The sequence below is a fragment of the Halyomorpha halys genome, unplaced genomic scaffold, assembly GCF_000696795.3.
Source record: "Halyomorpha halys isolate HHAL.00 unplaced genomic scaffold, Hhal_1.1 Scaffold1092.1, whole genome shotgun sequence".
In the NCBI taxonomy this organism is placed as follows: Eukaryota; Metazoa; Arthropoda; class Insecta; order Hemiptera; family Pentatomidae; genus Halyomorpha; species Halyomorpha halys.
The window spans coordinates 440,977-462,291 of NW_027105065.1; the positions used below are offsets into that span (position 1 = coordinate 440,977).

The following is a 21,315-nucleotide window of genomic DNA, read 5'->3' on the forward strand; positions in this document are numbered from 1 at the left end:
AGAAGGAAAGGTTGCCTAGCATAATGAGAGAGCACAGGGTATCAAGCAACTGAGAAAGGTGGAGAAGGAAAGGTTGCCTAGCATAATGAGAGCCACTACCTCTAAATGATGCTTTGCCAAAGGGTAGTAGTTCATTGCTCGATGGAAAAAATGTAGGGAGGTTGTTTTAGTGAGTATAAATTCCCTCACATGGATAGATCCCTATTCAGGTCTATCTAAGATTTCCATTTACTCAAAAAATAAAAAAATATACGATGAGGGTATTTGTCTCTAAAACTGTTACTTTTTATAACTAATGGAAACGACAACTATTCTGCCATCGTTACATTAAAGAAAATACTTTAAACTTCTTAAAAGAAAAATTACTTTTGAAGGACTATCCAATAATAACAGGTTACTTTATTTTTTTTTTTTTGGCCAAGACTCCCATTGGAGTCCTATATTGCCTAACCATGGTTGGGAGTCAAAGTTCTTCATTTTGTGGGACCGCCACTCAATGAAAAAAGTCAACGTCCCAGGCCGAATTCGAGCCGGCACTGCCAATAGACATCAAATTGGAAAGACTGTGTCTTAACCACTGAGCTACGGGCGGCCCCCGGTTATTTTTAACTAGCACAATAACTTTTTATAAGATTTTCAAACTTACAATCATTTTTATGAAGTGCCCAATAATCATATCGAAATAAGGGTAAAAGTCTTGTTTGTACGTGAAAAAGAGAGCGTGAAGGATATCTGCTATTTTGCCAAGAGTATAATTATCATCATTGTCCTCATCTTCCAACTGTTCTTCTACAATCTAAACAGGAAAATAATATTATAAATTTGAGCATATACTGGATACATACACAACATAAAATAAAAGAAATAAGAACCTCATCATAATCTTCATCTTTCCTTTTGTCCAGTCTCTCAACTGCCCTATCAAAGTGTTGTTTCAAAAGGGTATCTAAAATCCTAAGTAACTCCTTCATTGATTCCTCAGACATGCAACCTTTGCCGAGAGTTTCGATACACTAAAATCAAATTAACATATACTTGTACAAACTTCAAACAAAGCAATCAATAATAAATAAATAAATTGGTTTATTACTCAACAAATTGGAGTAATAAAGCAAGCTGGAGAAAATTAACGGACTCAATCACTTTGTTATCTGATTAATAAGTACAACAAACAAAAGTCAATTGCTGTGATTATTTATGTTTTATGAAATCTTAGTATAAAGAAAAAGTACTGATAACAGCTCAATAAAGAGATGAAAGATTTCTTTCCATAATGACTTGTTTCTTATTTGGTACAGGGTCAAGAATATTAATTCTGTGTTAATATCTAAAATTTAAGAAGTTCAAAAAAATCCCTTAATATTTATTAAGAAAAATCCAGCAAATAGATTGTACACAAAGTGCCATAAGTCTAGTGAAAACCAAAATCTTATTTTCTTACCATGGCTAACGAACGCATATGTTCATGTTTTACTTCAGTTTCTGGTTCAGTTTCAATGGCTTTCAGTAATTCTGGACAAATGTATTCCCACATTCCTTGAATAAATGCAGTGCCTAAAAAAAAAAGAAATAAAAATAAAAAGAAAGAATAAATAAATAAAATATTTTAATTTGTAATATCAAAAATTTTGGGATGGAACAGAATATCTCTACATTGCCATGGGACTCTGTGAAGAAAGAACTTCCCATTCCGAAAAACAAAATTAACCTTATGAGGAATTTCAATAATCAACCACCTTACTCTTCTACTTAAGCTCATTGAAAAATAAAATTTCAAAATCGAAAAATAAATCAAATTAACATAAATTTATAGAGTAATAAAATTTAAAGTATTAGGGACTGATGCTTGCTTACAAGACTATGGTATGGTAACCTGAAATGTGATGCATCACTTAAAGGTAATGTTTTCAATAATCACAAATAAAACCAATACAGACAAAATAAGTTAGTATCATGTATCTAGAAGGTTTTTTATAATTTAACTATATGTATGAAGTCTATTAAATATACGGTGATCTAGATATCTCCCATTTCGCACAAATTCAGCTATATGAAATGGATGGGACATATACTAAGAATGAATGATATGAAAACTTTATCATGGGAAACCAGATGGAATCAGGCCATGGGGAAGACCAAAGGCAAGACGGATAGATAATATAAAAGATCTGAGAAAAAGTGGAATATTCATCAGGTGCGCAGCCAACAGGGAAGTATGGGCAAAGGATCGTTACATGCCCCTGCTGTGCCGAAAATGAATGAATATATAAGGACCATCCACAGTCCAGTTTAGCAAGACTCAACTGTACTATAAACCATCTCAAAAAGAGGAACTAAAACAATTTCATGATAAAAAAAGAAAAGGAGAGTATGAACCAATTTCTTTACAATAAATTATCTTATTCTTATAATAATACAATAAGATCATAAGAGGATAATCATATGATCAGACACACCTCAAAAGTTATATAAAATGAATAATTATTATTAGTCATAAATTAAAATTGTTGTGTACCTTTTGATTTAGCACAATCTAGAAGACAAGGAAGACTCTGGGCAGCAGCTGTTCGAACACCATCGTGAAAATAAAATTTTAACATCGGCACCATTAGCTTGACTACAGGTTCTGCATAGTCAGCGAACCCTTCCTTGAGAGCCAAAGCATAGCACACTAACATGTCACAAGCTGAAGCCTTATCCTCAATACCTAAACAACAAAATTACAAGTCAAGTTTAATAATCATAAGATAAATTAAAACAAATTAAGATTAAAATATAAAAGCTATTTAATATATTCGGATTTTGGTCTTAATTAATATTACTACACTTGACCATGCTTTACTTAATTAGCTATTTTAAGAATAACATTTCTAGGAAGTCACACATAGAAATGTCAGATTATTCTGACAGGTTTTAATTTGGGCCTCCAAGTAACAATAACAAATACTCCAGCTAGGAAATGACTGGTTATTTTAAAATAGGACTATCGATAAGATCAATAAATTACCTCAGATAAGAGAAAAAAAAATGTGATGAGCCCTTTCCAGGGTATTCAGGTCTTACAAAGACATGCGACCTCTTAAAGTTATAGAACTTTCTAAATGCTGAAGTATTTTTATATGGATTACAAACCTGCTGTCCGGATCCCAAAATTTTGTTGTTCACCGAGGGAAACAAACTGCCAATCATCATCACCAGATACCTCATCCATATCATCATTATCCATCAGGGTAACTTCTGGTTTTAACGAAGCTGTCCTCATAACTGGTCCAATTACTAATGGCAAATATGGCTGGAATGCCTTTCCTAAAATTAATGAAAATATTATAAATATTTATCAAAGTAGAAATAAGACTTAATATTAACAGAGATAATTTAAATGACAAAAAAAATATTTCCACCTAATATTTTACATATCCTAGCCCAAGCGGAGATCAAATAAGATGTTTGAGGATCATCATCAGGAAGTTCCCCTTCTCCATGTGTTTTCAGCAGGAGATCCATGATTTCAGTTGCGTCAGGAGCAAACTAAATATGAAAACTCAAATTAGTAACAATAAATTTAAAAATAAGAATAATTTAAAAATATTTAGATAGGAAAACCAACAATTACAAAAATAGGTTATAACTAATTATGAAGAACCACAATGTTTTGATTCACAGTGGAGATCTTTATCAGAGCTAAAAGAAAAAGATACAAAACAGGTAACTTTAATACTCCTTTAACTACTTTATAACTTTTTTTGTAGCCCTGATGAGATGAAGGGATACATTATGGGTTAAAAATTTGGTTTAAGATAAGTAAAACATTTTATAAATTTATTTTTTCCGCAACTATCTTCTTAAAATAATAAATTTTGTGACCAATAAGTGATTAAGAAAAACTGAACTTACATCACAGTTACTACAACTGATTTTTAATAGTAATAACTAAAAAAATTAATAGAAAAGTTATTAATGCAATGAAAATATCCGGAATAGGCATACATACTTTTTCTTTTCCAACAGCAAGTCCAATTAAACTGACACACTCAATTGTTTTCCCTCGCAGCATTTTCAATTCAGGGGTATTGGCATTTTGAATGATATACTTCAAACAAGGCATCAACCTATATAATAATATAAAAATAATTGGTTTAATAAATAAGTTAATTTATAGCACTCATATCTCTATAACTATATATTTATACTTTTAAAAAGAAACACTGTCTCATCTTTTATACACTGCCAATAAATGAAGAATTAAAATGATAAAATTTCAATAAATTGAAGGCTTATAATATACCCAAGAGGTAAAGCTTTATACCAGTTATGACATTTTTGAATTGTGAGGAAAGTCACGAGATCTACCATATACTACAATACATTTACCTCAGCATTTATATATACCATTATCTTTCTGGTCATTAAAAGGAATATTTATATATTTGTTCATAGCTATTCTTAGAAAAAAGAAGTAACAACTACATTTACCTTCTTTGCTAAACAGATATAATAGAAATCAATAAACATAAAAATTTAATAAAAGGAAGTTGGTCTGGATGTTGTTAAAAAGCAACTAAAATAGTTTTGTATTTTTTGAGTTACTTTATGACCGCACCCATGCCTTCCTTTTAGTAATTATACAAAGCTAATCAATGTTCTTCCAAAATAAAAATATAATTTTTAACAAATGTAATAATAGTTTTACCTGTCATAATATGCAACAAACTGCTCTTCAGAAGTATCTGCCACTGAAGCAATTGTGGTAACAACCTGTTCTAAAACCAATTTCGTGCCCTTCTCTACAAGCTAAACAAAATATAAGTTTTGATATTAACATTTATAAAATATTAATCATTAATTGAAGCAAACCAAACATTGAAAACATTAAGGGGATGGATCAAGCTCATATGAAGTTTAATAGGGAAAAATTAGGTTCAAATATAGTTAATTACAGAAACAATAAATAAATACATACTTCATTAAATTTAGCACTCAAAATTCCTTCTAATTTAGCCATGATTTCGTTCAAGTACTGAACTAAAATATTTTTTGGACAGTCTTCACTAAAATTGACCAGTGCAGCACCTATAAAAAGATAAAAAATTAATGAACTTAAAAATTTCTCAAGTTTATATAATTTTTTAAAAAACAAATTTAAAAATATACCAGCGTGAGCTTGAACTCTAGGATTTTGATTATCATCTAAAACCATCAACAGACCAGGAATTACTTTGTCGTGGAATTTCTTTTCAAAGGTAGGAGCGAAATCAGTGGACATTTGTCCTATAGCATTGCAAGCAGCATACCTGACACGTGGATGCTAAAATTTATAAGACAATTATTACAATAATACAAAGAAACTACTTTATACTGTACACAAGTATTAATCAAGATTCTTTCTTACAGGATCGCTAAGGTATTGTAAAACACCATCCATGATTTGAGGTAACATCCCCTCCATCTGTTTATAGCACCCTTCTCCCACAGCAGAAATAGCCATTAATGCAGCATGTCTAAAAACAGTTATTTTTAAATTATAATTTTTATCAAATTAAATACAGTTTTTATTTTTTACAAATTACCCACAATGGCCTATAACATTACTTTGCTTAGCAATAATTCATTGTTTATCACAATATCACAATCATTCTCTTGGTTGCAACAAGATTTAATAAATTTATGATTTTACATAAAACATAATTCAATAGTTTCAAACACCATAAAAAATTAACAAAATACAAGTGGGAGTAAAATAAAATTAAAATAATAATTAATTGAAATAAAATAATAAGTAACACACTACCTATACTTCCAATTCTCGTGAGTCAACATATTTGGAATATTTTGAAGGACTTGGGGAAGAATTGTTTTTCCACCTAATCCACATGCCAAGCGATCCAATGCAGATTCAGCCACAACGTTATTACTAGAAAAAACAAATGTACATATAGTAAACAGTTCATTGTTAGTTAAATAACAAATAAGATCATCAAAGTCAAACATATATTTAGAAAAATTATTAACTTGACTTTCATAGGTATTTTATTATTTGTTCTTTCCTCATACTTAATTGTAATATTAATCTTCTCATACAGCCTTTAGCTTCTTATTATACTTAAGCTATTCATATCTGCCGACACAATTTATGTATCTATAATGTTAGTTATATTCTGACTTTCTAAGCACTCTATATACCCTTTGATTCATTGATTATATTTTTTTTTGTTGGTTCTTAGCCCTGATGAAGGCTACAAATTCTGACAAAAACGTCGGCACTAATAAATAAGTTTCTACTTATTTGTGTTCTTCACTTACCGCAACCCTAACCATCTTCTCCATATACGTTATCCACAGTCAACAATCTACTCACCGATTAAAAAAATTCACAATACTAAGATACAGAAATGTACTAATCCCTACCTATCATTATCATCTTCAACAATTTCATCGGATACACTCCATTCAGGATCATCGTCTAGATCAGTCATAAGATCAAGTACAATAGGGATAAGAACTGGGATGTAATGGCCTGCTTCCTTACGCATCATAGCAGGTGCAGTCTCTGAGAGTGTCACAATTGTCTCTAATGCTAAATGTTTCCATGAATTTTCATCTAAACTATTATCTGATAGGACCTGAAAATTAAATATTAATCAGCAAAAAATTATACCTTAAAAGAGAAAATATCATTTGAAAATATTAAGAAACATTAACGCTTTACCTCTAAGCACATTTGTATAATAGTATTTGTTTGAGGTCTAAGGAACTTAGGAGCACTTTCAGCGAGATCGATAAGGCATTTCAAAAGAGAATCGTCTTGATGTTCTTTAATGCTTTCCGCAATAACCTGAAAATGATAGAAACATCGTTAACTTTTCAGTTAATAAAATACTTTCACTACTGATGGATTAATTAATTCATAATTAATCTATTAAATTTAGTTATTAGGAATAATATAAAGGAAGTTTTCAAATTTTCTGCTAAACAAGTAGTAAAACCAACTAACTTAATTCTTGATTAAATTATTGTTACAATTAATATTGAATTCAATATCGTAATAAATACAAATATATAGGTATATATCTAGTAACACTAAGACATTTTCTCCAAAACAATATTTCTCTTAATTGTTAAATTGCTGGGAAAGGAGGAAGGTATAACACCAAGTGGCCACTATTCTGAATTTTTTTTTCTTGGTCAATTACCAAGGTTCAAAAACATAATGAACTAAAATAAGGAATTGCACATAGTTAATGAAAATTCTGAATTAAAACTAACAGAAAAAAGTTATTTCCTTTAATATTTCATTAAGTTAAATCAAAACTAAAAATGACATGGACCCTAATAATTAACTCTAATGATCCTCAATAAAAAACAAGATTAAGAGTTTTAAAAATGGTCCATAAATTGATATGGGAATTGAATTTTGTTTATACTGAATTTGATTAAATATTTTAGAGCAAAAAAATACAAACCACAAGTTTAAATATTACCGGTTTTCCCAGATAAATTCTGTATTTAACCTGAACTTGGGAACTCACAGTGTGCCCACAAAATCCTGACTTTTGGAGGTTTTTCAATACCGTTGAAATAGTTTAAATGGGAAAGGTTATATATAATATTAAGAGGCAATAAATAACAATGACAATTATTTTATATCTTATTTTACAATAGAGGAATGATGATCTCTCGTGACAATATCAATTATTACTTATAACAAAATATCTATGAAGCCACCATAATGCTTTAGATGTTGTGCATGCCCTTGTGAATACAACATTAGGATGTGAACTTAATTTGGGAAATAATTATTTTCATTCATGGCAGTAAATTCACATTCGCGGCCCATTGTAAAATTTCCTCACTTCTTGTGAGGAAAATGACCTTCCCCAATCCAGTAAACGCTTTCCTGATACGAGATGTTTGCATAGGGGGGCAATGTTTAAAGGTGGCGACAGATGATCACTCCATTGTATATGGAGTGACATGAAATACTGAGAGGAGCTTGAGCCTGGGCTGCTATATTTCACAACCGGTCCCAATTTTTTTACAAATGATCATGTCACAAAATAAATATATAATAATTAAAAGAAAATAAACATGTTTAGTTTAATTGCTACAATGCTTAAAATTTCCATTTTTTTTTTTACTTAGAAGGTTAAGATAATGTTGTATGAGTAGAAGCACTAATTGTATTCCATTAATTCTCAAGTTATATTCATTTATACATTCAGACATTAGTATCTAGTAAATAATACAAAACATGCATTACACTTAAACACAAATCACTGTCTGTTTATAAAAAAGAGGTAAGAAGAGGAGTGATTGTCAGTGGCCAACATAATACGTTTAATATGGGTGCAAATTTTTTTGTTAACACTTCCTAACATAGTAGTAAAGTAAAAATAACAAGTAATAGGTTTCTTCCAATGACTACAACTGACTTTCAAGAACTCTACAGGGCATGTGCAGTACTGTTTTTTAAGTTCTTGTGTTTAGTAGTTCTTTTGACAGTCAAAAGTGGTTGTTGGAATGTAACTAATAAAAACGCCAAACTCTCAGATCTAGAAACTCTGTATATTTAAAATCCTAATAGCAACTACCTAAACAAGAAATAATAACATGCCAAAAATGAGCAGCTTCTGCCTTTTATGTTTTAAAAACTAAAGAGTTTTTATTACTAAAATTCTTGTAAATCTCATAAGGATTCCCTACCACTAAACCTAGCTACAGCTGTCAACTTAAAAAAAAAAATGTATTCACTCATAATTTTCTTTTTATATTTTTGTCTTAATATCATTTATCTTAACATAACAAATTAGTTAAACATGCAGTATTTAATCACTTAATAACAAAAAAAGAGATCAGTATGCAACATCATTAAAGTTAATCTAAAATTTATTTTAATATGGTCCGTTTGAACAAACCAAGTGATTGCAACAACTGCAACCAAGTTAAATTCAACTACAGCATAGACCTATGGCAGTAATGAAAGCTGTTGTTAAAATAACCATAGCTTTCTTAATTATTCGAGTGGGACAAAAATTAACTTAATACTCTATATGAGATAATTTAATCATGTTAACAGTGATCAGTAAGGTGAAATAAAAGAGAAAAGTTGAACAAACTAATTCAATATTCTTTTATTGTCAGAAACTAAGTTTCGGGTAAACTATGCAAGGCATGTTTCAGAATCATGACAACAGGAACAGTGACAAAATACAGGGCATTTTCAAGATAAAACAGGGCATGCAACTAGTTATTCAGTTGAATCGACTAACTTGTGAACAGCAGCAAGTTAAAACATGAAAGGCATAAATGGTCTATAACGCATGGGTCATATAATAAAAATCACTGAAGTTGTTTGTTCTTCTTTTATTGCAACAGGTTAATCATTAAGAAACTAATCATAACTAAAACATTAATCTTATTTGCTTTATCAGATACACAAGCAGTTTAAACCTACTAAGAATATCCTTTATATATTATTCCATAATTATTATGAAATACATTTTCTGATTAGAACATAAAAGATTCATATTATCAGATCTATTCTATAATTCCAATCTCTTACAATATAATCCCAAATACTTTACTTGCATTTAGAACTATCATTATCTTCTTATTTCGTGCAGAAACATAAAAAGATGTTGTTATTATAAAATTAATTATACGATCAGTTAATTAGTATGTCTACAAATACTTTTAACAAAAAAAGAGATTAGCTCAAACTTCATTGTTCTACAATCATTCCTTGCAAATGTTAATTTAATCTAAAATGACTTAAATATACATTACCGCTATGACAGGTGGTAGAAGTTCCATGAAATGTTTGTGAATTGTATCTTCCTTTTCATGAAGCATGATGAATGCACAAACAGCTTTCACAGCTTGAAAACGGACCTGAGTTATAAGAGATTTGTTAAATTCATGATACAGATGTTACTTATCACTGACACAATAGCAATAATTAACCATATATTAAAAGTCCGCCTTACATTGTAAGAGGATGCATCAGTCAAGGCTTGCTGAAGCATTTGTTTGATCAGATCTAAATGTTGAACCTGTTGATTCCCAAAAACACCGGGAACAGCACTGTAAAATTCAAAATGATTATTCAAAATTTCAGTCATAGTTTTGATAAAAAAGCGGTTCACTATAACAAATAGCATTGATGTAGTATAACACATACGCAAACATGCGGAGAGAGGCTTCTTTAAGAATAGGTGATGTTGAATTGGCACATTGAAATAGAAACTGTAAAAACTCAGGCCAGATGTTATTTCCATCATCATCGATCAAATTTCTTGCCAACTCAGCAACTACTTCGCAAGCTTTTCTACGGAGATTGTCAGACTGTTCAGTATGTAATATGGCCAAAACTCTGCTCTTAAGTTCTTGTTGGGCTTCAGGGGGAAGCTAGAAGTAAATTTGAATAAATAAAATTAAGTAAACCTCAATTAACTATAGAAGAACCTCAAATGAGAATAACCCATACAGTGGTGTAAAATTCCCCAAACTCCACAGAGAAAAGCCTCCGCAAGAGAACTGTTGCCATTTGTCTTTCTTCTTCTCTTTGACTTTCATTATGGACAGTGTTCAGAAGATGCACAACTCTAGTTTTTACAGGGATCTCTACATAGGTTTTCTGTAAAAACAAAGAATAACAATAATGAAAACACTACCATTTAAGTACAACCCTGTTTAAAAAGTTAAAAACAACTGACAGTAAATGCTAAAAACTTATTTGCTGAGTTTGGGTATGTAATTAACCGAAACTTTAATAGCTATTATTAGATAAAAGCAATTACACTGAAATAACTTCTTTAAGCAGCATCACCCATGCGCTCTTAACACATGGATTTCATATGCACAAGGTTTAAGAAGTACGAAATAATATGCATTGGGGGAAGGCAGACAAAGTGTTAAACATATTAGTAAATGTTTACAGACCTCCGCTTGTGTCCTAACTTCATTTTCCGAGCTTAAAAGAGAAGTTAAAATTTGCTGAAATGTCTCCTGATCTGCCGCCATATTCACTTGACATCCGAAAGGACAATGTTAGGAGGGTAGTCGCAGAATAACACATTTTAAATCAAATAAATAATTTAACATACTTAAGCAACAGAATGTAACAGAAAAAAAATACTATAGGATTATACCCCAGAAATTAATAGTTTCAAGACTATTTACCGAATATTACAATATGAAATTCATTCTCCCCATGTGATCGATACCGTTGCTAAGAATAAACACGGGCGATAAAATGTAACTTAACAAGTATTGGAACGTATATTCTTTTGATTGTTATTCTTAATAAGGAATTGAAGATCGTTAAGTTTTTAGTTGTAAATAAAAGGCGGGATAACACTTTAATCAAGTAAGCAATGGAAACCGCGAAATTCACTTTTGTTCCACTTAAAGACAAGATATCGGTATTAGAACAATCTAAAATTTCCAATAAACTAATGCAGTGGTAAATTATAATTATTTAATTTAAATTACGCCAAATATTCACCAATTACAAATACAGCTTTGCTTAGTAGTATATGAACACAACATAAATAACTAAGTAGGTTATTTTATAGGTCTATGAAAGGTAATTTGAAACTGAAGTACTACAATTTTAATCAAGAATTTCACCCTTACCAGAAACAAGATTTTATTGAGGTAAGTGATTGTAAAAATTATCTTAAAATAATTCAAGTCAAGTTTAAATTAATGTAGTATTTCAGTTCATTAAGTTGACTTGCATTTGTGGTCTTCTGTTGTATTGCATGTTTTTTTGGGAGAAATAATAAAACGGGGTGGAAACAGGATCGCTACGATGCTTCCAGTTACAACTGGCTGGATTAGTGTTACAATTAGGGATATGCACTTAAAATAACCGGTTTTTATTTACCTGTTATTTTTGTGAAGTAATAGTTATAAGAAAAAACTTTGTTTTAAACCAAACCGGTTATTAAAACAAATTCCTGTATACTCTGATTTATCAAAAAATATTTTTTCCTTGAAAAAAGTATTAGGAACCCTTGAATAAAACGTCCGAGTAGAATTGTTAAGAATAAGATATGAAGGGAATATGATAGTACAGAAGATAAAAGTGGTTTCACTACTGGGATATAGTGAATAGACCACATTTTCATATGGCAAATCCTCGAAAAATATCGGAATTAATCTAAAAATTTGGAGTATTTATTTATGAAAATAAATTTTCCCGTGAAAATATTGGAAAGTACTTAAAAACGGAATGCACAATGAACATCATAAAAGAAATGTACTACAATAATGCTTGTATTAAAATGTGACCGAGGTGTCCTGGGAAATTCCAGACGTCAAAAGGACTTCTACTAAGATGCTACCTTTTTTACCGTCCCTTTTTAAAAGTTTATGTAGATGTGGCTCTAAAACAGTAGATAAGATAATATATAAAAATGGGAATAAGGATCAGTGATGTATAAGTCACAAACCTTATGTTAGCTGATGACCTAAATGCTAAGGAAATTTATAGAATCTTAGGAAAAATGGGGACTAAATATCAATTTCAAAATAACAAAGAACCTAAGGACCTCATCAGATAATTTAGTCATCGAAAACATATAAAAACAGTGGAGAAGTTCAAATATTTGGTATCAATGTTGAATAGTAAAGCAACTTGAACCAGTGATATGGAACAAAGAATAGGAGGATATCCTCAGGAGTTCAAAACATCAAGAGTCTAATATACAAGTCTGTATTTGAGTTTATAACTGCTTATGCCTCGTAAACATACATCATTAATACTAGTCCGCAAAAGGATTTTAGGAGAAGAGCAGAGAGAAAATCCTTACATGAAAGAACAAAATGAAATGATAAGAAGTGGATAAAAACGTACTTTCAACCATGATACAAATATCTTAGTACGGCCATGTTAAAAGAATGTCTGCGGAATACTACTGTAGATAACTATTGTATGGAAGAGATAAAAAAATGAAAAATCTACAGTAAAATGGAAAGATGAGGTATAAGGAAGTTTAGCAGAACACATTGGATCAAGCCTTGAATAAAGTATGAATGCAACTTGATATTTCTTGAAGAGTAAAAACCTTTTGATACAAATTTAAATCAAGGAAAACTTGTTTTGTAGAGTAGTACCTAACACAAAATTAAAGTAGACAAAATATTTTACATAGTATGAACACGGCATTTCGTTTTTGACTAAACTGCGATATCCCAGTGCGCGATAAACAAAGACCACTTTTCTATTCTCAGGTAAAAACATTAAGAGCTCCCTTCAAAGTGCTTGATTAGACCTTTATCAGACAAAAAAAAATCTATTTTTTTTTTATAATTTGTTGATTTCAAACTAACTATAGATTCCGATCATTAACGAATCATACTGAACAATTTAATAATAATTAATTTAATTTAATAGTAAAAAAAAAAGGAAAAATGAGTATATAAATAAAAATTTGAAATAGATTGTAAAAAATAAGCACCACAAAGTACTGGTGATTAAATGTTTAAGATGCTACAGTTCATTGTCAAGTCCTACATATGTGACTGTCAACGTAATGATAATTGTTACTGCTGTGACAGGTAACGACATCACTCAAAATCGTCTACTATTATCTCGCTGTCACGACAGCCATACAGTTTAAACAGTGGCTGCAACATGGCCTTAAATAAAGAGTGTGTTACAAGGGGTCCACATGGAGGCATTTTCAGTTGGATACTTGAATTAGTAAGAAGTAAAAATGTTAATACAAAGAAATGTGTGCATGTATTTATTCACATGTGTGTGTATATTTATAGATATATTGTATATATTCTTGGTATTTCGTTCTTATAAGAGAGTGGATTCGTCATCGAGAAAGGAAATTAGGAAGTCTCGTTAAACTAACTCCCCCGTGACCTTCATCTTTAATACATTAGATGACATCACCAGGAAGAAATCCCCTAACGCGTGAAGGAACTACACTTCTGAATGTTAATGAAGGAACATTTATAGTAATGAAGAATTTATTATATTGTTTTATTTTTAATATATGTTGGTGATTGTGTTTTATAAACCTCGTTTTTCCCATAAACATACAAATTTATTTACTTGTAACTGATGATTTTTAAAACATTTCTCAACAATTTCGAAGTCTACGTTGAATGTTCTATAAGATTGTTATTATGATTAAGAAAAATCATGATATCGAATATGAAATTTTGAGGCTGATGGCTTCTTCACAATTCGACGGTTAGCTACTAAAATCTGGTCAGGTATTGGGACAGACAATGCTCAGTTAGTAGGTAGGTGGGTTCCAATAAGGTATCTTCAGGCTAGGTGGACAATGATAAAGACAGCTGGGCAGAACGTTTGGGAGAAGAAAGCAAATTATTGTGATGTTCCACCTTAGACCTGGCCTCAGCATGACAGATGTAAGAGATGAATGGATACCTGGCAGCGGTTTTCTCGTCCAGAAAACCCTAGTATATTTTTGATTGGTAATGTCATTGTTACTGTCGATTAAATCAACTGTCATGAGGCTAGGGAAGTTTGTATTGTGAGCATAAATAGTGAAATTTCAAATTTAAACGGAGTAACTGAGTCCAAGTGCTTGGAGTGAGGTACAATGAGATACTGGCAGGCATCATTCCAATAGAACCCAAATATGCACTGTGGAACCAACCTATGTTTTTGTGACATTGGGTTTTTATAAACTAAATCCATAATTTTTTTAATAAATTAATTAGTATTCAGGTTAATTCTCATAATATTCTTTTTTAATTCTATAAAAATTAATATGTCGGTCAATTCGACAATCCTAAAGGACAATATTAAATATAAATTTACACCTCACATTCAATTATTTAAAAAATTTTTGCAGGCCATTCGGCCTAGGTCATTAATATCAATCAAATCACCCTTTTTTGTCACCATTTAATTAATTTTTAAAACTTTTTATTAAAGATTAACTTAACACTTTCTTACCAACAAACTAAGAAAAATAGTGTGTTGATAAGAAAGTGTTAAGTTGATATGTATTTAAAAGTTTCAAAAGTTAATTAAATATTGGCAAATTGGGGCGATCTGATTGATACTAATGACCTGATCAGACTCTTTAGCAAGGAAAAGGTTTGTAAATAATTAGATGTGAGGTGTAAATTTATATTTAAGATTGTCCTTGAGGATGGCCTTGAAACGTTGGACTTTTAAAGAAATAAATAAAAATAGTTTGATGCTTAACCTGGAATGCTAATTAATTTGTTTAAACAATACAAACCGAAGTCTCAAGACGTTGAATAAATTATATATAAATCGATAATATTTTCATTTTTCCAAAAAATAAAAGGGCCTTGAGGAATGCTGTGTATTGTGGTTTTGTTAGACAATGAAAGTTATTGAAAAATTTTTCGATATAACTTATAAAACACTGTATCTCCAAAACATCGGTTGGTTCCTTATTTCATATTTGTTCTTTATTTTATTTCTATTATATAAACCTCAGAGTCCTGTTCAGGGGTAATCAAAGTTGTAGTGTACCAAAATTTATGATTAAAAAACATTTAACTGTTTTTGAATTCCTTAAAAATGTTTGTTCTGGATTTAAATGAGTTCTGTTTAACTAACGCAATACTTTATCATTGAATGTACATATATTGGATTCAAGTGGATTTGAATTTTTAAATTTACAATCAAGTGGTTATTTTTTTCGGCCAAGACCCCCATTGGAGACGTATACTACCTGTAATAAGTTTAAAAATTAAATTAAAACAAATGGTTTTGTGCTACTTCTTAATTCTTCTTCTGATAATCATTGCTCAGAACAATTTTTCTTTTTGATTTTCGAAAAACATTCATTTAAGATTTTTTCATCTCAATTTTCAATTGCAATTTATTAAACGAAACGGCCTACCTGTGGGCTATACCATAGCTTATAGAACAAGAGCCCAAGAGGAGAAAAAAGGCAGTTATCTCACCCCAATTTTTGATTACTTTAATGAAAACTATGAATAATTACGAGTCAAAATTGATGGGTCTGCCAAGTATAGGTAGGGGGAATAAAAAATGGCGGCTGTTTCAAAGCGATAAAAAAAATTAATTTTTCATTCGGAGCTCTGTATCTTGAAAAGTAGGAACAACACAAGAAAATCTAAGAGAACGTCATTTAAAGAAGAGCAAATTTGCTAAAATATGAGCACTAATAGAGTTATTTACGTTAAATAGTTCTCGAGATATAGTTTTTTAAAAAGCAACATTTCATGTGATTTTAGTGAATTTATTTTGTAAAATCTATATCTCAAAAACCATTTGACGTACATGTGTCTATTAGCACTCAAATTGAAGCTAGTTTAATGAGGTATAAAGTAGTTTATGATGTTTATCTTCGTAGGAGTAATAGTGTTCATGAAATTTGCTAATATAAATTGATTTATTGTTGTTCGGACAAATTTTCATTTGGCAAATTTATATTCATATGTGAATATCATAAAAACCACTACCCCTACGAAGATAAGTGTCATAAACTACTTTATAGTAAGTTAAATTTCCTTTGTTCTGAGTGCTGGCAGACATATGTGCGTCTCATGGATTTTGAGATATATTTTTTCAAAAATCCAACATTTTATACGAATAACTAAAAATTAACATTATGTGAGTTTATTTTGTCAAATATCATAAAAAATACTAGTCCTATAAAGATAAACATTATTAACTATTTTATATTAATTTAACTAGCTTTAATTTGAGCGCTGGCAGACATTTGTACGTCAAATCGTTTCTGGAATGAAGTTTTTCATAAATCAAACTTATTGTCCGACCAACTATAAATCAATTTATTTTTGCATATATCATGAAAACTACTACTCCTACGACGATAAACGTCTTAAACTACTTCATAGCCCATTAAACTAGCTTTAATTTGAGTGCTAATAGACTTCTGTACGTCACATAGTTCCTGAGATATAGATTTCTCAAAATAAATTAACTAACTACTAATCTTTCAGTAGATTTTTAAGAAATTTTGCTTTTTAAAAAGGCTATATCTCGAGAACTTTTGGGCGTGAATAGCTCTATTAGGGTTAATATTTCAGCAAATTTACTCTTCTTTAACTAATGTTCTTTTAGATTTTCTAGTGTTGTAGGTAGTTTTTAAGATATAGAGTTCCGAATAAAAAATTAATTATTTATATCATTTTGAAACAGTCACCATTTTTTATTCCTTCTACCTATACTTGCCAGACTCATCAATTTTGACTATTAATTATAGATAGTTTTCATTAAGTAATCAAAAATTGGGGTGAGATAACTGCCTTTTTTTCTTCCCGGCTCTTGTACCGAGAGTAATCATAATATAATAATAATCTAATAATAATAATAATCTTAAAATGACGTGTCGTGTTTATTATTGTGTTTAATATTTTTTTAGATAAACGTTGACTGATGGTTTGTTTTATCTCATTGCTATGACGAATTACTGATAAAGTCTGATCTGTATACTATCTACCTATCATCATCGGGGGGAATCATGTTTAAAACTAAGAATAATTGTTGAAGTAGAAAATCCTACTTCCGCTGAATGTTGTACGGTTGCACAAATTGCATTGGGTTGCTGCATCTTGCACTTACGGAAAAAAAATGCAAAATTGTAAAATAAGGTTTTAAACAATTGAATACATTGATGATTTCACTAAATATTCCAACATTTTTCAATTTCTTAAATTTTTGTATCTGGTACGGGGTTGATAGATAGTCTTTATGTATGATTTTATTTGTGAAAAAGTAAGGAATCATTGAGGATTTTACGAAAGATTTTAGATTGTTAGGATTGGAGACGAGAGGAATTCGAAGGTTTAGTGGAGCCCCAAAGCTCAACTTCGGAAGATGTGAATGAAAAGTCCCAATTTGATAGAGTTTGGAATACTAAAATATTTTACAATATTTTAAATATTTTCGTAACAAAACTTAAAATATTTTAATATAGTTGGGAACATTAAAATGTTGTTGTATAACTGGTCAAAATTATTGGAAAAGTTAAGATCCCCTCCTCCCCAATAAAGTAGTGCAACGCTCCTGCCTCTCTTTGTCAAATGTTCGCAATATTGATTATAATGTCATACTCGTGTATTAGCTGATCTAGAAATTAGAAACGCAATATAAATTGATGCGTAATAAAGTTTATCGTGTGAGAAGAAACATACAGGCATTCAAAACAAGCCAACGAGGCAAATAAGAAATTAATTGTAAGTTAGAGTAGGCTGATCAGCAGTAAAGAGAAGGTAAGATGACCTTGAGAGCATCTGCTGACAAAAGAATTCTCAAGAACGACTTCAGTACAGGGAACCTGTTACAACAATTTATTTGGAGGGAAATTTAGAGAGAGAAAATTAAAAAATTTCCCCACTATGTTAATCGGATTTCCCAAATTATCAAAGAGTCGGAGGGTTCGAAAATCGCGTGTGTAAGTTGTTTCGAGTCTAATTACCTCTTTGGGTAAAATCTTTCAATATAACTTTTTGCTGTTTGAAACAGGTTCACCAAACTTAAATTTAACAAACTTTTTTGTTTTTAAAATCACTATTCTCTCTACTCCTTTCTTTAACTTCTAGGATTGAAATTGTCTTGGAGCAGTTCAGTACTCTACTACTAAATACTTACGAAAAACAAAGACGTTTTGAAAGAAGAAATGAGATGATCACGGATTTGGTCATAATCAGAGTTTGGCTTTGTTCAAATATTTTTTTATTGTCAAGCTGAGCAATTTTTTATCCGACAAATACTTCCATCAGTTAATGGATCATCCGTCATTCTAAAAACTTGAAGTTATCCATTATTTTGATGAGAATCGTTATTTATTATCTGGATCAGTGGTTATTTAATTGAAAATGAAATCTACAGGGCAGTGGTCGATGTATTTTTAAAGAAAATTTCCACATGAGTTTATGAAACTAATTGACTGATTCTGATGAAATTTATACTAAGTTTATTACACAAATCTTCATCTTTTTTTTTTTTTTTTTTCAAATTTGGAACAAATCGGTGTGCCGAGGAAAATAATGTTTCGAGTACTCTGTTACTTAAACCATATGTTACCAGAGGTAGGAAAAAAACTATCATTAATATTTCCATGGATACAATCAGTAATTATATTAGGGGTATTCGTGATCTTTAGCTTAACATGTTAAAGCGTGTTACATGGAGAAACTCATGTTAAATGGAGAAATATTTCCTTCTTTTACCATGTTAAAATGCTATAACATATAACTTAGTTATATAGAGTCTGTTACTAGATCAGTTAAATGAATAATGACGTCACGCAAGAGATCAGCCGAGCTCGTAATCATTTTGTTTGTTGTAGTAACAAGAAATGTAGTATACATATTACTTGCTCGTGTTTTGGTTGTGTCAGTATTGTTTTAGATGTTTTATAACTAATAAAGCAATGTATGACAATAATTGTAATGTAATAGTAGTAGTAGTTGTCAATTAGCTCAATTGATTCTCTTCCTCATAATTTAGAAAATTAACAAGACACTCAGGGGCCATATTTTCACGCAATTTCCTCTTTAGGCATGTTGTAATAAATTACTTTAATCAAAACTTAGAAGTAAACAATAAAATGAAGTTTAGGAAGGAATGGTTATAAAACAAGATGCTTAGAAAATCCGCTAGGAGCTCTTATGCATTTAACATTTAATATGACTTTAAATACGGCTGCTCACAATCCTATACTTATAGCATTTAACATTTTAAATTCAAAACATTTTACATTCAATACAACATACTGAATACCCCTACTAATAGTTCAGTAATAACTAAACATTGTAACCATGACAAATTTAATTATAGTTTTATCGCAACTGATTTTTGTCCGGCTCTGCCTAATGACCCTAATGATTTTTTCAATTAATAACTTTTATCTCTTAAAGAAAAAAAAACCTTGACATGATGATTGACGGGTACAAAAACTACTCAACTAAATTTTCTCCATTTTTTATGAATTATTTTACAGTGTGTATTTTACTTAGAAATCGACTAATTAATATACAGGGAGGATAAAAATTATTTTCTGCATTGGAAATAAAATATTGTTTGTTGTAATATAAGTTTCATTTACTATTTTGCCAGAGAAAAAACAACTTTATTAATAAACAAAAAATAAAATGAATGTATTCCTAATTCTATTATACGAATGTCTATAATAACTGATGCTTTTATTTAAAAATAAGTTAGTATCTATATTTTATTTGTATTTGTATGAATCTGAACGAATCCCTTACCTGGAACTTTATTGATTCAGGAAAATACAAGTGTTTAGTCGTAAAATATTTTAAATGTTTAATACTTAAAATGAATCATTTTAATTTGTATGACTGAATGAAGATGTTACCAAGTTTGTTTTTAGAGTAAAATACATATAAAAATGTTGATTGTATTTTTTATCTGTTGTAAATTCATGTGTGCGTGCCTACCTGACCTTTCTCTACTCCAAAACAAAATTCATCCTTGTAGAAGGATGTGTAAACCTCTCTTTCCATGTAATTTGAAAACGCGGAAAGTTGGTAAGTTTGAGATTTGAGAACCTCAAGTCTTCAGTAAAACAGTACTCGAAAAGATTATTTACCAAAAAGTTTACGAAAATGACGAATTTCAACAAATACTACCCGGATCTCCGTTACGTTGTCGGATCAACGTTAAATTGTTGCAACATTTTAGATTTGACCTCCTCCTGACCTCTTTCAACAAATTGTTGGAAACTTCCCTGCTCTAGAGGAATATAGAAACCCTTAACTGGACAGGAATCTTTTGGATTTAATATCTAATTAGTAAAACCGTGAGTCAATAGCAAAGGTATGTAATGTTAAAAGAGTTTGTAGAAGAAACGAATTTTCAAATTTTTGTCGTATCATCTGTCAATCTTGTTTTCATTCTTGTATATTGAGGATCTTTGGAGTTAATCAAATTTAAAATATTTATATAATTATGTAAATTGCTGTAAACGTTCACATTATTATTTTTTATGGAAAATATGTGCTAAGCAATGTTTACTTTATTTTAAGATGGAGTATATACAATAGCGTTAAAGTCAAAACCAACAAATAACAAATTTATTTCAATATTACTTTATTTTCCATCAAGCTTTTGCTTAAAAGACGAACATCTGAATTCGGTGATTCTATATATCTCGGTCATCGATATTTATCTATTAATAATTAATTTTGATAACTGCGGTAAATAACTGTTTTATCTCCTTTTATAATAGATCAATAACGGGCTAAATGCCAAAAAACGACATTGTAGCAGTCAGCGAGCCAGCACGTAGTACCGCTATATCCCACCAGGGGCCAGCACTACAAGCG

At 30.2% G+C, this 21,315-nt stretch overlaps 1 protein-coding gene across 1 annotated transcript in view; it reads right to left on the reverse strand.

The window, feature by feature from the left end:
* Karybeta3 (karyopherin beta 3) overlaps positions 1 to 11,142 on the reverse strand; it is a 15,619-nt gene extending 4,477 nt beyond the window's left edge. The window contains exons 1-19 of the mRNA XM_014432648.3: positions 10,939 to 11,142; positions 10,484 to 10,633; positions 10,178 to 10,404; positions 9,984 to 10,080; positions 9,784 to 9,888; positions 6,707 to 6,832; positions 6,406 to 6,620; positions 5,789 to 5,911; positions 5,390 to 5,498; positions 5,152 to 5,305; positions 4,961 to 5,070; positions 4,691 to 4,791; positions 3,992 to 4,109; positions 3,402 to 3,528; positions 3,133 to 3,306; positions 2,516 to 2,707; positions 1,442 to 1,554; positions 873 to 1,013; positions 647 to 796 (exon numbers count right to left, since the gene is read on the reverse strand). Coding sequence (XP_014288134.1) covers positions 647 to 796; positions 873 to 1,013; positions 1,442 to 1,554; positions 2,516 to 2,707; positions 3,133 to 3,306; positions 3,402 to 3,528; positions 3,992 to 4,109; positions 4,691 to 4,791; positions 4,961 to 5,070; positions 5,152 to 5,305; positions 5,390 to 5,498; positions 5,789 to 5,911; positions 6,406 to 6,620; positions 6,707 to 6,832; positions 9,784 to 9,888; positions 9,984 to 10,080; positions 10,178 to 10,404; positions 10,484 to 10,633; positions 10,939 to 11,019 — 2,613 coding nt within the window. The 5' untranslated portion in view covers positions 11,020 to 11,142. The remainder of the gene's footprint in view (positions 1 to 646; positions 797 to 872; positions 1,014 to 1,441; positions 1,555 to 2,515; positions 2,708 to 3,132; positions 3,307 to 3,401; positions 3,529 to 3,991; positions 4,110 to 4,690; positions 4,792 to 4,960; positions 5,071 to 5,151; positions 5,306 to 5,389; positions 5,499 to 5,788; positions 5,912 to 6,405; positions 6,621 to 6,706; positions 6,833 to 9,783; positions 9,889 to 9,983; positions 10,081 to 10,177; positions 10,405 to 10,483; positions 10,634 to 10,938) is intronic.
* Between the last annotated feature and the right edge of the window lie 10,173 nt (positions 11,143 to 21,315).